Source organism: Polypterus senegalus, chromosome 18 (assembly GCF_016835505.1).
Source record: "Polypterus senegalus isolate Bchr_013 chromosome 18, ASM1683550v1, whole genome shotgun sequence".
Lineage (NCBI taxonomy): Eukaryota > Metazoa > Chordata > Cladistia > Polypteriformes > Polypteridae > Polypterus > Polypterus senegalus.
This window is the reverse complement of record NC_053171.1, coordinates 75838429-75856505: the sequence shown is the minus strand read 5'-3', so window position 1 is coordinate 75856505 and position 18077 is coordinate 75838429. Positions and strand designations below refer to the sequence as shown.

Sequence of the window (18077 nt, the reverse complement as noted above, 5' to 3'; positions counted from 1 at the left end):
GGGGCAAATGATTGTAGGTGGGCGTCGAGGCTTTCCCAGAATCGGTCTTTCTCGTCATCGGGGCAATTGGTTTGGGGCGCGTAGCACGATACAACTTCGAACACGGCTGAGCCAGTGTCGATCTTGAGTGACATGAGGCGGTCTGAGACTCGGCTGACTTCTACGACGTTGTCTTGTAGCTTCTGGCAGATCACGATTCCCACGCCGTTTTGTGCTTGTGCGCCGTTGTAATACAGTTTGAAGCCTTCGCCGATGTCTCTGGCTTTTGATCCTTTCCATTTCGTCTCTTGAATACAGGCGATGTCGACACGACGGGTCTTGAGTGCGTCGGCCAACTCGCCGCTTCTTTCGGTCATGGTGCCGATGTTGAGGGTCCCACACCGTAATCGTAGTCGTGGTCGGACTTGCTTCTTTAGCCTGTCCCGTCCTTGGGCAGGTAGCCTTCGTCCACTTCTCACGCCGCTCAGGCGAGGCGGCGCGCGCCTGCAGGGGCGCCCTAGCATCATCGTCCAAATGTTGAGCCGTTGTTGCATATGATGCGACTGAGGAGGGGTCCGTCGATCGGCGCGTCGCTCCGCCTGACATCGACGACCCTCACCGTTGGCCAACTTCCCATGGGGTCGTTGTTTCCAGCCGGCACCGCGAGGAGGTGGTGATGGGATTTTGCCAGCCGAGCTCTGCATTCCACAAACCCCATGAACAGTCCTGTCATATTTTACAAGCCCAGGAAGGTTCAAGGAGGCAGGAGGAAGCTCTTGGGGCATTCGATAAAAAGAGCATTGCAGAGGATGAGGGGTGGAAGGGAGAGGAGAAGGCAGTCAGGATACTGGAAGAATAAAAGTGACTTTGACAATGCAAGAATAGCTGTGGATAGTTTCAGTAACTTTTACTTTACGAGGTGTTTTCCTTGGCCGTTACAGCACCAAAGTGTGAATTTTCTAAACCTGCTTTATCCTGAGCAGGGTCACAGGGAAGTTGGAGCGTATCCCAGCAAGCATAGAGTGAAAGGCAGGAGCAATCCTTGGAGTACTCATTGTTAAATAAAAGTGCAGAATTTCGAGTCTTACTCTCATTCAGTTGTGTGTGTCTCGTTATAATTCTTGATGTTGTAGTGAAATGGCAACAGTTATGTGTAGCCTAGTCCAATATTCTACCTTATTAGGTTTTCCTTCATCTTCTTCTACTTTTTGTATTATTATTATTATTAATAATAATATTAATAATAATATCTTTGTGGTGCAGTTTTAATGTAGTATTATCAGAAAAAGTCATCATGACTTCCAAATTGTGGCTTGGGTTTCCTGAAGTCATGACGTCATTCAGGAGTAGGTGTAGGACACTTTAGAAATACTACTCATGTTCTACTTTAAGGTAGGACAAATTCTTGTCCTAATGTGTCTTTTAGTGTAATTCCTTGGAGTAATTGTGTGACACTTGATAAATACAGGCCCTGGTCTCCTTTTGTTTGTTTCCTTTCTTCTTCTCATTATTCCACTGTGGCTTCACCTGTAACTGTTGTATCTATAATATTTCGACAATAATATGTATTTGGAGGCAAAAAGCTAACCTTTTCTTTGTAAGTCTGAAATTGCGTTGTATATTGACAGTGGACACAGTATTTTCACTTAATACTTGTCAATCAGATGAAAATGTTAAGCGATGGTTTCCCAGTTGTCATGTCTCCTGTATGATGATGAACTCTACAGGGCTTGTTCTTTTGTGTAAGAGTTTATGCTTATAAACTCTGAGACGATGTTTAGACCCTGAAATGAAGCTTAAATCACTTGTCCTGATGTCCTCCACCCACACACAAACAGATGGCAATAACAAAAGGTTTTTGTGATGACTGATTGCTTTATTATCGTTCTTCTTGGTTTCATCATTGATGTATCTCAAAAATCTTAGGAGATATTTTTTTCTGCCTTGAGTTTGTCTTGGGTTTTTAGAAGCGGAGCTGTTCATTACAACCATTTTGGTTATGTACGTCATATGTGCAGCGCAACCAAAGGAAAAAACGTCATGTGCACATGTCATAAATTACACTGCTCTAAGTAGATACTAATATCTGATTGCATTATTAGAGCAATTTATTGTTATGCAAAATATACTTATCACCTAGAATGTGGAAAAGAATTTTAAAAATTAAAATTGGCCTGGTAGATGTAGCTAGGCATTTTTATCTTCATATAAAATGTTAGAATATAGAGCAGATAAGACGCTTATACCTTTTATGGGTTTTAGTTTGTTCCATCACAAACCCAGCCACAGGGGATGCACAAACCATTGTGTTTCTTCATGCTGGTCCCAAGCCCGGATAAATGGGGAGGGTTATGTCAGGAAGGGCATCCGGTGTAAAATTTTGCCAAATCAATATGCGGATAACAACACAAATTTCCATACCGGATTAGTTGAGCCCTGGGTTAACAACGACCGCCACCAGTACTGTTAGCCAACAGTTAGTCCCTCACAGATTCCAAAGATATGTGTATATTCTTTAGATTCATGCTTGTTATTTGGCAATGGAGGACAGGCAAATAAAATTCCACTCCACAAAGATTGCCAAGAAAATATTCCTTGGGGGGCTCATGGTTGTTAGATTTTGACCCGAAGTTCCCTACCTGATCAAGGCCAGCTGAATACTTGTCCTTACCTTGGGCATTGTGCAGCAGGGCAGGACATTGGTCTCACTTTTGGACGAATTTGATCCCAAAAAAGATAATACTAGTAGAAAAATCACAGTTGCCACAATTTGTTTAACAAGTCATGATTATTCATTTATTTCACATTTATGTATTAATGTCATATGATAAAAACCTTCATATGTGTGCCGTGTCTAATGTTATGTATTGCTAGGTAATTTTCTTCTTTAAACTGAGTATTTTATAGAATGTTATTCACCAATTGTAATTTGAATGTTTTTTCAGAATTTCCACAGATCAGCACCACGCATATCCAGAATGCATTGACCTGCCTGGCCAAACACAAGAAGGTTAGAACTGACAAACTTAACAATGACTTGAATATCTGAGCGTAATTCTTTACATGTTCATTTGCTTTGATTATAATGAAAAGAATAGTCTATAAAATCAACACAATGATAGAAGAAAATGTAAAAACAATAGATAAAATCAAGTCACGTTTAAACAGGACTATTAAGATAAATTGTTTTTTTACAATTTAAGTTAGCTATTTAAAGTGACATCAGAATATTGTCAAAGGACTCATAGAAGCTCACTGGATCAAATACGTGTGACCTCCCCATAACTTCTTCGTAACTCAAACTGCAAGTCCATTTTTTATGTTATCCTTCCCTTTTTCTTCTGATATTGTAGTAGAAGAAAAATCTTGTATGGAGATCTTTATAAATATTTATTTTAGTATTCAGCATGGATCCTGTTTGGTCTGTGTTATTTAAATACCTGTTGATAAAAGCTAGACTTTTCTTGAAAATAGAATTTCAACTTGGATTATGACTACTAAAATTTTACTTCCTATTTAGCATAAGTCTAGAATTAAAATAATCAATGTTTTCAATTATAAGGAAATTATTACTTACACTCTTTTTCCTTAAGCATATCCAACTTTGCTGAAAAACATGTTCATTCTTTAGGTCCTCCCACATCCACTAAAGATGATGCGATATACACTGAGATCAGCCCGAGCCCTGAAGACCAGGGTAAGACTTTCAAGGTCTCTTTCTTTATGGGTTTCCCTTTCCTGCTGGTGTTTTAAAAAACTGCTATGTTTCAAACTACAGATGTAGCTTTTCAATCGCCAATCATTTTTCAAACAGTTTCACTTATCAGTTTAGTTTTCAAACTTATCTCAGACAAATGGCATTATGGTTAACTTATAATAATTTATAATTCCATCAAAAATTATGTAACCCCATTTTTTAAAATTGTTACATTAACTCTTTCAGGGCCGATGTCAACTTTTGTCAAAATTCAGGGGTAGAGGATGGTAATCAGCTGTAAAGTGTGACAAAACTCGCCCTTACATTTCAGTCCGACTCTCTTTGCTAGAAGTAAAGTTACATGGCCTTGCTGATTTAACCTCGATTCCCTACTACTTCTAAAATGGCATTGACATCTGGTGAGAGTCCAAAGCGAATGTGCAAAGCAAAATACTTCATGGACTTTTTACGTAATTTCGTTGAATACGACTCTGACTTGTCGGACTCCGAGTTTGATACGAGTAACCTGGAGATGGATATCAAAAAAGAAAGTTAGGTACCGGCGTTATCTGATCGGTCTCCTACAGCAGCATTCGCCTTGGGACCACCACTTATGATGACAAGAGGTACAAACCAGATTGTGTCACACTGAGACCACTACTGCCACCCTCCTGCTGTGATGCCGAACATGCGCCAACATCAGCCACACCACATAGCAACAGATGTTTTATTTTGATCTATGTGTGAAACCGTTGCTTTGTGTGCTTTGCAGAAAACTTGAATTTTTTGGAAAAATAATTCAGCCCTCAAAGAGTTAAATGTTTTTTAGTACCTGGAAACAGCTTTGTACACCATGGCAAATCAAAGAGAAAACACATTAAACATATTTAACAAATAGCACAAAATGGAAACAACAACATTTATTTCTATAGCACATTTTTATATAAATGATGTAGCTCAAAGTGCTTTACAGGAAGAAGAAAGAGAAAAAGATAAAATTAGGCAGTACTATTTAACAAAGAATAAAGTAAGATCTGATGACCAGGGAGGACAGAAAAAACAAAGCAAAAAAAAAACTCCAAAGGACTGGAGAAAAAAACAAAATCTGCAGGGGTTCCGAGGCCATGAGACCACCCAGCCCCCTGTAGGTATTCTACCTAATGTCAATGATCTTAATCAGTCCTCATGGTTTTCAGACTTCATGTTGAATAATTAGACAATGATAGGCATTTGGACTTTTGGCCTTTAATCCATCAATGTAAGGACATCAGGGTGCTTTGATCGGGTGGTGGTGGTGCAGATCACCATCTCAGAAAACCTGAGAAAGAGTAGCAGAGAAAGTAGGGGTTAGTACAGATTGTGGAGCCACCATGAATGATAATGATAATTAAATGCATATACAGAAAGTCAGGGTTACACTAAAATGAAGCTATGAGAAAGCCATGTTAAATAATGGGTTTTTAGCAGTTTTTTAAAGTGCTCCACCTTATTAGTCTGACCATTTTCTATTGGTAAGCTATTCCAGATAAAAGGAAAAAAAGAAAAAAGGAAAGCAGAATTTCCTGTTATCTGATCAAGTAAAATATCTGATAATGGAATCAACCGGCTTAAAATTAATGTGAGTAGATCCTCCCTTCTCTGTGAAGTGTATAATGATTTATAGAAATGGATTTCATTTTTGGGGTATTGAACATCAACCTCAGTGGTAGATTTGCCCATTTCTGTAAAGTCAGGTGTTGGACAACAAAGACATCTCTTAGTGAAGCTAATGGAAGACCCTGACACAGACAGACACAGGACACAAGTTCTGCTCACACGCATTTTTATTTTTCCTTGTGGGAAATGCTTTCCCTCATTTCCCACGTGCTTAGCACAGTTCACAAGTACAATAAACAGCACTAATACACAGCACCTTCTTTTCCTTCACTCTTTCTCTTTGTCTTCCTTCCAGCTCCATTCCTCCTATCAAGCTTCATCTTCTTCCTCCCAATTCTGGCTCCCCGAATGGAGTGATGCAGCTGCTTTTATAGAGCAGCTGGAAGTGCTCCAGGTTGTCTCATAATGCACTTCCAGATATGGCGGACGTGCTGCAATAAATTTACTCAGCAGTTCTTGCAGCACCCACAGAATCCCATGCTGCCATATGAGATTCCAAGGCACCACTTCAACCCAGGGGGGCTGCCATCTACCACTCTAGGGGATATAATGCCCTGTGCAAGTTCTGTCCCTCGATCCTTCTGCCATATAGGCCAGTGGTTCTCATCCTGTGGGGTGGGCCGCCCTAGGGGGGGGCGAAAATGTAAAAAAAGAAAACAAGAATCAAAAATATGACAAAAACATCTGTTGAAACCAAAACAAATGAACTTAAACTACATTCTGATACTAGAACAATAAATATAGAGCTAGATAAATGTCGATAAAAGTTAAGTAGGTATAATAAAATATGCATCTACATTTAAAAAAACTGTTAGGGAGGGGCGCGCGATTAAAACTGTTATGAAAACTCCGGTCGCAAATACTTAAAGGTTGAGAAACGCTGATATACAGTAGGCGTTCCAGCTAGGCAAGGGCCCTGGCTGTCCGCCACAGCAGTTAAAGCAATTTTATAATGAAGAATAAGCACATACCCACAAAGGGCCACGTCTTTGGGGTATGAAAAGAAAACCAGAGTATTGGGAGAGCCACAGGAAAAATACACCAAGGTGCTGGATTTATGAGGCACTATTGCCTGTTGGCTGAAGCCAGAACATAAAAATAAATTAATGGGGGAATGGAGGTTTACTTGTCCTAGTGGTGAGAAAAACGTTTTTCAGATAATGCCATTAATACTGCTTCATTAGTGTATCCCCTGAAAAAAGCGTACAAATTCCAAAATTAACTGATATAAGCAAGTTTTATGTATTAACATTTTTAAACAATGACTCAAGATATTTTACTTCTTTTAAGGTGTTGATGATGCCGATCCAGTAGACGAAGTCTTATACTCAGACCTTGACTTGAAGACGTTAAAGAAGAATAAAAAAGGCAAGAGGAAAATTTTCTGTCATCTATCTAGCTCATGACCTTTTTTTTAATCAATGGGTATTTGATAATGTGTAAAAACAAAGTGGTATTGTCTTGTAGTGAAATATCATTGCGCTAGCTGTGGGTTGTTGGCCTAGCACTTAAATCTAAGAGCAGAAGCGTCATCTAACTTAAACAAATTCAACAAAATGAAACAGCAGCCCCTGATACCCATGAGTTGACTCATGATATGCTAGTTTACAGGGGTTGTTCACGACACACCCATGTCAAGGCATCTGTCATGTGTACTGATACAAAGTGCTGCATTTTTCACTCCAAACTGATGGCATATGTAGCAAATACTATAACCTAATAAAAGAAATTTTAACTAGAAAAAAAATAACAGAAAATAAAAAAGGCTGATAGAGGAAGTACTAATCCTATTAGACCCCATTGAGTGAAAGATGTAGCTGACAATCTGAACACACAGGTCTCAATCTTGGGTCAAGGCCAGTAGGAAATTTGTATAGCTGTTAAATGAGTTTATTATTTATTTACACATAAATGAATCCATTAATGAGGGTGAATCACTGTCATGTTTAACGGATACAAATGAAGCTAGTACTCCCTCTACCATTCTTTTTAATGCCATGTATATTTTTTTAGTTTAGAGTTTCCTTTGTTAAGGTATTGTGTCCCCTGCAATCCTCCATTAGGAAAATGAAAGAACAGATGGAATTTATAGTTCCAGTTCATCTGTTGCTTTAATTATACTAGTGGGCTCTGCACCCTGCTCGCTGCGCTCGCCCACCCCCGGGTTTGGTTTACCAGATATACAATTTAAAGAGATTGTTATTTTCATGGGAATTGTTACATATGCATTATTTTAACTTCTTCTTTAAAACTTTTGTAAAATCAATACTTGTCCTTTATTTCCGGCCCCGGGCGTGGTTAAATCTCTGTCTCGCAGGACGTATAACGCTGCTTGTGTTGTGAAGGGGGGTGCATCTGAACACATGCTAAGGAGATGCTGTCGTGCTGCACATTGATCATTCAAAAGCCTGTACAGCAGCTGTCCTTTTGCCACTTCGTGTCTCTGACGCCTGCGTTGTGAAGGGTTTGGCTGAACACACGCTAAGGAGTTGTAGTTGGATCATCTGCTGGCTTGTTTCTGCTGATGAGCTGTGTTTTCTGCTTGTCGCACTTTGCGTCGATCATTTCAAGGCCTGTACAGCAGCAGTCATGTTTGCCACTTCGCATCTCTGCCATTCGCATTGTGAAAGGGGGGTGCTGAAAGCACACTAAGGAGAAGCGTTCGGATCATCTGCTGGCTTCCTGCTGCTGCTGCTGGCAAGCAGCGTGTTCTGATTGTCGCTTGTCGTTGTTTTAAGAGCTGGGAGCACATTATGTCTGTCTGCCAAAAGCGTTCCAACAACTGCTTGGTTAGATGTCCATAAACTTGTTTTAAATGTGGTCTCAATGTCTTGTCTCACGTGACGTTAAAGTGTCTCTCGTGGGACGTCAAATTGTCTTCCAAGAAGATCACGTCTCATCTCCCTAGTCTCCCTCCCAGCATTTTTTTTAAACTGCAATAGAGAGATGGTGTTTAGTACCGGATTCGTAACAGCAGTGCTAATGCTGAGTGAAAGTCTTGTATAGTTCAATCAAAAGTGTAAATTTAGATAAGATTCAAGAAGGTGATAGGCCTGCCCTTATCCAGCTGACTTTAATCCCAATAATGGCTAGTCTTTCTAGTATCAATGTGATTTATATTTTTCTCTTGTTATTTTCCTCTTTGAGTTGAGTTTTCTTTGAATTGTTCATTCAACCTGTCTGCTAGATGGTGTTCCATCAGTTGGAGGCAAAATTAGTTTGAACGTTGATCTAATTCTGGTGCTGTGCTTTCTCTGTAGATTGGAACACTTTGGGAATGAAGAATGAAGTCATTTACTCAGAGGTTAACAGTAAATTTTCAAAAACTTCAACACTAAAGATGAAAACTGGTAATCCCTTTTTTGTTTTATTCTGCACATTAGTTTGTTCCATGTAAAGATGGTAGAAAATCTTACATCAACTGGGCACCACCATTTTCAAAACTCTAACTTGACACGTCAACAGAGTTCTTATAGACAAGGAAGCCCACCTGAAGCTGTTCTTTTTGAGACAGCTAAAAAAGTTCAGAGTGTTGCGGAAAACAATGACCTCTTTCTGCATGTCCGTTATTTAAAGTGTTCTGATCTTCTCTATTAAATATTATCGCTAAGGAGAGGAAACAGCAGCAGAGAGTGGTGTGCATCACTTCTGAAGTCATAACAGGCCACCTCTCTAGTGGAGACTCACTCATCTCTTTCAGAGTGAAAGTCTTACAGTGTCCACATACTCAAAGCATCCTCTGTTCACACTGATAAGGAGCTTAAAGCTGTCAAGAGTAGGATGACGAGGTTTTATAACAATACCCATAAACGCAGAGATTAATTAACTTGACAACATGGTCTAGAGCAGGGGTCACCAAGTTCAGTCCTGGACGACCTTCATGGCTGCAGGTTTTCATTCTAACTTTTTTTTTAATGATTTCCCTGTTTGTGCTGCTAACTAACTTCTTGTGGATTCACTTAAATTGAATTGCTTTTTAAAGATGTGTTCCTCTGAATTGCTTCATTTCTTTCCTTAAATGGCACCCAAACAGAAATGAAATGTGAGGTGAGTGAGCCAACAGAAGATCAGCTAAATCTGGGCCTGAAACTCCAACCAATTTAACTTCAACCAGCTGCTTAATGAGGTGCCGATTGTTGTCGTTAATTAAACCCGTTCTTTAATTCTGTGGCTTGTTGCTGCTCTCGTGGTGCATTAGCAGACATTTCCAAAATTGTTGATGTTCACTTTTTTAAGAACACTGTTAAAATGTTTCGGGGACCTGAGAAGATCAGCATTCCTGAGACCTTCATCTTTCTTTATTTTCAGATATTGTATGATGCCAGTTGTTTTGGCTCATTTTGTATCTCATTATTGTTTTGCTGCTAATTAAGGAAAAAGAAACAATTAAGGGGTCTGAGTCTTCAAGAGCAAGTCAATTAAAATTAGTTCAAAAGAAGGTAATTAGCAGCAAAAACAAGTTACTAATTAAGAAAAGAGTTACAATGAAAACCTGCAGCCACTGCGGCCCTCCAGGACCGGAGCTGGAGAACCCTGGTCTAGAGGGTTTTTTTTACTGATTTGATTAATATGCCAAATGTTTTTATTAAATCATTTATTGGAGTTGGTTGAGAATGATTATTGCTGTTATCCTTATTATGTACTTTGAAACTTCATGAAGCTGTCATCGCTGTGCCAATAAAATGAAGTCAAATATACTTCAGATGCCTGAATTTATTTTTAATTTGCTTGTCAATCAAAAATATGACTATTTCATTAAAAGTAAACAGTTTAAGTCATTATTGCACTAAGTATGTTCTCCCATGGGAGTTTTTCAAAGTCTTGACCTAAGAGTCAATTCTCAGCATTTCAGTACATGAGGATCATCAGTAAAAACTTCAAAATAATTACATGGAATGAGAGAAATAAGAGCAATATTTTGTAATAAAGCCTTCCGATAGAACTCACGTGAGCAACCGCCATCTGTGTGCATCCTTTTTTATTGAAAATATTTTTTTTTCCATCAGGTGATTCCATTCAACAGGACATTGTATATTGTGAAGTTGCTACAATGGAAGAACAAATGTGATTTCTGTATCCACATTATATAAGTTCCTGTATGTATTCCATTCTACAGTACCTCATTTCAGGCATTCCATTTTAAAGCACATTTTATACTGCTTAAAATAGCCCAGTTCTCTTTAAAATATAAGCTAACCTAATTTACAATATCTAATCCATGCTTTGCTTAAGCTGCTCATTCATTTATAATATACATTTACTGTGCAAATTCTTACGACCACTATACTTAAACTGGGTAGGTCCTCCTTTTGTTCTCAAAACAGCCTCTGTTCATCATGGGATGGATTCCGGAAAACTTTAGAAACATTTGTTTGAGATTCTGGTCCATGTAGACATAATTGCATCACGTAATTCCTGCTGAGTTGTGAGATGTGTGTTTATGCTGCAAATCTCCTGATCTACAGTGGGTACGGAAAGTATTCAGATCCCCTTCAATTTTTCACTCTTTGTTATATTGCAGCCATTTGCTAAAATCATTTAAATAATTTTTTTTCCTCATTAATGTACACACAGCACCCCATATTGACAGACAAAAAAAGAATTTTTGAAATTGTTGCAGATTTATTAAAAAAGAAAAACTGAAATATCACATGGTCCTAAGTATTCAGACCCTTTGCTTTAGTAGAAGCACCCTTTTGAGCTAATACAGCCATGAGTCTTCTTGGGAAAGATGCAACAAGTTTTTCACACCTGGAATTGGGGATCCTCTGCCATTCCTCCTTGCAGATCCTCTCCAGTTCTGTCAGGTTGGATGGTAAACGTTGGTGGACAGCCATATTTAGGTCTCTCCAGAGATGCTCAATTGGGTTTAAGTCAGGGCTCTGGCTGGGCCATTCCAGAACAGTCACAGAGTTGTTGTGAAGCCACTCCTTCGTTATTTTAGCTGTGTGCTTAGGGTCATTGTCTTGTTGGAAGGTAAACCTTCGGCCCACTCTGAGGTCCTTTGCACTCTGGAGAAGATTTTTGACCAGGATATCCCTGTACTTGGCCGCATTCATCTTTCCCTCGACTGCAACCAGTCGTCCTGTCCCTGCAGCTGAAAAACACCCCCACAGCATGATGCTGCCACCGCAATGCTTCACTGTGGGGACTGTATTGGACAAGTGATGAGCAGTGCCTGGTTGTCTCCACACATACCACTTAGAATTAAGGCCAAAAAGTTCTATCTTGGAGTTTACTAAAAGACACCTGAAGGACTCTGAGATGGTAAGAAATAAGATTCTCTGGTCTGATGAGACCAAGATAGAACTTTTTGGCCTTTTTCAGCTGCAGGGACAGGACAACTGGTTGCAATCGAGGGAAAGATGAATGCGGCCAAGTACAGGGATATCCTGGACAAAAACCTTCTCCAGAGTGCTAAGGACCTCAGACTGGGCCGAAGGTTTACCTTCCAACAAGACAATGACCCTAAGCACACAGCTAAAATAATGAAGGAGTGGCTTCACAACAACTCTGTGACTGTTCTTGAATGGCCCAGCCAGAGCCCTGACTTAAACCAATTGAGCATCTCTGGAGAGACCTAAAAATGGCTGTCCACCAACGTTTACCATCCAAACTGACAGAACTGCAACAATTTCAAAAATTCTTTTTTTTTGTCTGTCAATATGGGATGCTGTGTGTACATTAATGAGGGGAAAAAATAATTTAAATGATTTTAGCAAATGGCTGCAATATAACAAAGAATGAAAAATTGAAGGGCGTCTGAGTACTTTCCGTACCCACTGTACATCCAAGGGATGAAAGGTGACTTGGAAGACCACTGCAGAAAACTGAACTCATTGTTATGTCCATGAATCCAGTTTGAGACATCTTTTACGGTGTGACAAGCTGCTGGGACTAACCATTAGAAGATGGGTAAATTGTGGCCATGAAGAGATGTACATGGCCAGCATCAATAATCCAATAGGTTGTGGCATTCAAGTGATGACTGATTGGTATTAATGGGACCAATTTATGGCAAGAAAACATTCCCTACACCATTGCACGACCACCATCAGTCAGGACCATTGACAAATGGCAGGTTGAGTGCATGGATTCACGCTGTTCATACCAAAATCTTTTGTGTGCCTCAACAGAAAGAGAGATTCATCAGACCAGCCCACATTTTTGCAGTCTTCAACTATCCAGTTTTGCTGAGCTTGTGCCCACTGTTGCCTCAGCTTTCTGGTTTTGGATGACAGGAGTGTAGCCCAATGTGGTCTTCTGCTGTTTTAGCCCATCCACCTCATGGTGTGACATGTTGTGCATTCTGAGATGCTTTTCTACCACAGTTGTAGAGAGTGGCTATCTGAGTTACCATAAACTTTCCATCAGCTCAAACCAGTCTGACCATTCTTCTCTGACCTCTCTCATCAACAAGACAGTTCTGTCCACAAAACTGCTGCCAACTGGACATGTTTTGTATTTCGCACCACTCTATAGAGACTGTTGCGCTTGAAAATCCCAGGAGATCAGCAGTAGGTACAGAAATACTCAAAGAAGCCTGTCCGGCAAAAACAATTACACTGCGGCAGAAATAACTGAGAGCACGCTTTTTCATCATTCTGGTGTTTGACACTAACTGAAGCTTCTGACCTTTATCTATGTGATTTTTGTGCATTACATTGCTGACGCCTGATTGGCTGATTAGATAATTACATGGAGAAGCAGGTGTATGGGTGTTCCTAAATATTTTTCAGGTGAATGTTGTAAAAAGGACGGGACTCGACACACGTAAAAAGGTTTGGGGCAGCCACCCATATATTATTCCTAGCTGCAAAGGATTGGTTTTCCATTCAACAGAGTAGTTGATTGTGGAGAGTCCAAGACAGAACTGCTGAAAGTTGAAAAAGATGGCGGTTTTAAATGGTCAGACAGGAAGTGATGTATGTCAACTGGAAGTGATGTCGGCTGACCGGAAGTGATGTTTTTCTGACATTAGCCTGGGAGCCGGGACCGGAAGTGACAATCTTCTAGGCACCAGAACTGGAAGTGGCATTCTTCTGGGCGCCGGAACCGGAAGTGGTGTTCTTGATTCAGATAGGTTTTCCTGCGGCTGGTCTGCAGAGATAGCAGGAGAAGGTTTAATGCACCCTGCCCTCCCCTGGCCTGGCGTGGAATTACCATTACTTGGTCCACACAACATCCCCCTATTCGCACGTGTGTGACAATGTATACGTCTTTATATTGATTTTTCAATGTTTATTTTAAAATAGTAAATACTAAAGCATTTGTGATACTTAAATAAAATTTAGGAACAACTGTTTAAAGTAAATAGAACAATAATTATAGGGTAGTCAAGGTCCACTAATAAACGATCACTTAAATGTTCAGATGATAACACTTTGTGCATAAATATTAACACATATACAGTTTTGGGCCTGCTTACCATTTTTGAATCCATGACAGAAGCACCTGCCTTTAATAGAATGTCTAGTCCTCCTTTACTTTTGTGAGGTTTTAAAAATCTGCAATTACACATAATTGAGCATTTCCTGTACATATTCCATTTCAGGTTTTTCATATTAAAGTCAAGGTGTTACCAAACTTCTCATGATTTTGGATGCATACTTTTTATCCATTTGGTTGTGGTGTTCACTCAACATGTGCTATTATCTTGAAACCCTTAATAAACTTTGGCTCCCCTTATCCTGATTCAGTACAGTTCTGTCCCAAAAAGTGTTTTATCCTTCTGGTAGGGCCAGGATGAGAGAGATAAGAAATTCAACAGGAGCACACCCTTGGCCTGCTTTCTTGTGCTATGTTATCATTGTATTTGTTTTATTATTTATCACTGGTTACCAACATTATGTCAAGGCTAATGCTACTGTATTTGTTTTTTCCTTTCCAAACAGATCTAAATGCATCTGAAAGGTAAGAAGGTAGTAAGACCAAGAAAGGCAGAACTATGAAGATACGCAAGCTGTGCAGACTTCGGTTCGGTTGATTGACAATCTGGCTAACTAATGTAATGGAGATATCTAAATTCTAATTCCAATGTTTATGTTTGTTGTTGGTTGGACAGTTGGACAGAAGCCCACAAAATGTCTTTTCTTATTTTACCTGCCTGAAGTAGTTTACAGCTTTTAAATGCCAGTTTGGAAACCTTGCTGTGAGAAAAGTATTCCATTCATAATCACAGATCGTGAGTGAAAAGCCACACTTCAACAAATGAAGTTTTCAAGAATTTGCACAAAATTATTCACTGCATTCAGCTCCCTTATTCTAAGGTCTATTAAGAGACTGAGCCAAACTGAAGAAAAAAACGAATCTCAGGCCTTCCAGAGCCTCGGGTTTTGAATCGACCATTGACTCGTTGTTTTTTTTACAGTCAGACGCATCTGGAATATCGGTAGCCCCTTCTTGTCAGTTTGATCGTATCTTCATTAGAACCCCCACTTTCTCAGTGTTATCCTTTATTACTTTGCTACATTTTTGTGATCCTTTTTCTTTGTCAAAAATACAATATAATCCTGAACTGCTGTTGGGTTGTGGATGTCATATATTACCTGAAATAGGAAAACATCATCTTTACACAAAGAAAATCAACACAAGTTTTCTGTAAAATACGACAAGCCACCTTTGGGTACAACGTTCCTTTTTCAACCAACAAAATAACATTTACATCTTACACGTGTTTCTTCTGCTATTTCTTGATTTCCACTTATTATGAGGAAATGTGATGAATATTGAGTAAAATGGAATATCAAAGCGGCAGCAAATGGTAATGTTGTTTAAGCAATGTAGCTGTCAGACCTTGCATTTAATTTCTTGGACTGCTTTGAAAAACCCAATAAAAAATTTAAAAGGCCGCTCATACAGTAAAGGGTGTCTAATCAGTCTGTAACACTACATTATCACTGTGAAGGACAGCACGGTATTTAACGCTTTGCTCATATTGCTGCCAACATGGTGTGATGGCAAGTGGCACCTGTTAAGAGATATTAATATTGCTGGTATTTTGAAAAACAGATTTGTTTACACTGCGGTGGGCTGGTGCCCTGCCCAGGGTTTGTTTCCTGCCTCGCGCCCTGTGTTGGCTGGGATTGGCTCCAGCAGACCCCCGTGACCCTGTAGTTAGGATATAGCGGTTTGGATAATGGATGGATGGATTTGTTTACAAAAGTGAGTGCATCTTTTTATACAATTCAGATTTATTCAGAGGTGTCCACAGTGCAATGAGATTGTTACGTGTGTGTCTCCCCCAGACCTGTTACAGTAATAAAATAGTAATTAATAAATTGAATACAACATCAGGCGACACACACAAGCAACACTCATGCAGTTGTCATCAGAAAGGGTTTGCGCTTTACAGCCTCTACAAAAAGCCTTTGTATTCATGGTTACGTTTATGGATATTTCAATTTTACCTGTTGTTGGATTTCACTATTTCTATGTGCTTTGGAATATTCATTTCTGATTTACTTGCCTCTCTGTATTTTTGATCTCATCCCTTTTATGTATCTTTACAATTAACACAGTATAATACCATATTTTTCTTTAGGCACTGGTTCAACCACCACTTTAATCATGGATTAAACTTAAATGCACTGTAATACTGTTGTGAATTGTTAATGTTTTATCCAGTTTTGGAGAGAATTTTATTGGAGCACTAGGCACTTATTATTGATTCATTTTTGATATTCATTTTTAGTTTTGTTTTTATTTTCTTGTAGTTAAAAAACATTTTCAACTTCTGTGATGCCATTTTGTTGTTCTGTGGGCTCTGCAGTTTTCCAAAAATCTGGCTATGGAAAACCAGCTTTAAAGTGTGCTGTTCACGATGTCACTGTCACGATGCCATGCACTGCCTGGTCATATAAAAAAGCAGATACTTTTCTGTTTTTTTGCTTTCCTTTATTAACTTTTTTTTTCTTTTCATTTATGTCATTTCTTCTGTGACTTGATTGTATGCAATGTTAATCTCTTCAAATAAAAAAAACGATTGAAAAAACAGATTTTCAATTTCAATTTCAATGTGTAGATTTGTAGTTCAAGATTTTTTTACTTTGTTTTCCCAACTCGTAGTTTGTCTTTGTGTTTGGTTTAATTGATACTCTGGTTATGAGCATTGGCTGTTACTCTATTTTAGCAAAGCTTTCATATTTTGCTCCCCATCTTCTTCTTCTTTCAGCTGCTCCCATTAGGGGTCACCACAGTGGATCATCTTCTTCCATATCTTTCTGTCCTCGTCATCTTGTTCTGTTACACCCATCACCTGCATGTCCTCTCTCAGCACATCCATAAACCTTCTCTTAGGCCTTCCTCTTTTTCTCTTCCCTGGCAGCTCTATCCTTAACATCCTTCTCCCAATATACCCAGCATCTCTCCTCTGCACATGTCCAAACCAATGCAATCTCGCCTCTCTGACTTTGTCTCCAAGCCATCCAACCTGAGCCGACCCTCTAATGTCCTCATTTCTAATCCTGTCCATCCTCGTCACACCCAATGCAAATCTTAGCATCTTTAACTCTGCCACCTCCAGCTCTGTCTCCTGCTTTCTGGTCAGTGCCACCACCAACTCCCCATACAAACTGAAAGTGCTTCCGTGTATACAAAGCAAAACAAAACAAATGCTGTCTCTCTGAAGTGACATCCCTAGCAGGTCTTGTGTGATTTGTAGTGCTGTAAGAGCATCTTCAGTCCTCAGAGTTGGCAGAGGCCAGTTTCACAGCATGGCATATCAGACATTTGAGCATAACAGTAATCAAGTCCAGCTCCACTCCACCCTGCTTCATTAATGTGGTGTGGTAGATAGGGGGCGCTCTCGCTCCCTTGAACCCCTGTCCACGACTCCAGACACCAGGTAAAAGTCCAAATTCTGACTTTATTTAATCGCCACAGTGTACAAAACACACTCTCCACCACTATACTCATAAATCACACCAATACAATCAATAAACAATCCTCCAGCTCCCAGACGCGTTGCCACCCTTCCACCCAGCTCAGCTCGCTGTCTGGGAGCTCCCACAGTCCTTTTATATTCCCTGACCCGGAAGTGTTCTCAATCCCCAGTCCATTTTGATTCTCAATCACTTCCGGGTCAGGTAAAAGCTCTTCTCTTCAACCCGGAATCCGGTCGCTCTTCCTATGACGAACTTCCAGGTCATAGGGCACGAAGAAGTCCTCAGTCCTCCCTGCAGCTCCCTCTTGTGGCCCCCATGGCATCCAGCAGGGCTGTGCATAAAAAACACATTGTTCATGATGCCCTGCTGGTCTTCTGGGGACCTCCATGCTGCAAGGAGGGCTCCACCTGGCGGCTTGGGGGTATTGGCTGGGATAAACGGCCGGCGATCCTCCACAGTGGTTGCTGAATTTCATGTCTCAAACACATAACAGAATTCATTTATTTGAATGCAGGCCCAGGTACTTCCTATGCGTAGTTTGCGTATTACCCTCATGTTTGCATAGATTTTTCTCCTGGCACTGAGGATTGATGTTAGGTCTAACTGTTGACACTAAATTGACCCTGTAAGAGAGAGTGTTACTTTAGGCATGAAAGTGTCCTGCGATGGACGGGCACTCCTTCACAGTTGGTTCCTGCCATGACGCTGATGCTGCTGAGATAGGCTCTAGCCCAAGTGAGTCTGAACAGTAAATTTTCTATTTCCAATAAAAATTAAGTACCAATGTATTTTTTTCTTATAAATTATTTTAGTAGTTCAAAATAAAGTTTTAAAACACACCAAGTAATAAATTATGAGTG

The 18077-nt window shown here is 39.8% G+C and overlaps 1 protein-coding gene across 1 annotated transcript in view; it reads left to right on the top strand.

Annotated features, from left to right (window-relative positions):
- The window catches only part of LOC120518927 (Fc receptor-like A), a 38503-nt gene extending 22282 nt beyond the window's left edge, over positions 1–16221 (top strand). The window contains exons 6-10 of the mRNA XM_039741951.1: positions 2925–2989; positions 3611–3676; positions 6623–6700; positions 8593–8682; positions 14227–16221. Of these exons, the coding sequence (XP_039597885.1) occupies positions 2925–2989; positions 3611–3676; positions 6623–6700; positions 8593–8682; positions 14227–14249 (322 nt within the window). The 3' untranslated portion in view covers positions 14250–16221. The remainder of the gene's footprint in view (positions 1–2924; positions 2990–3610; positions 3677–6622; positions 6701–8592; positions 8683–14226) is intronic.
- The last annotated feature ends 1856 nt before the right edge of the window (positions 16222–18077 follow it).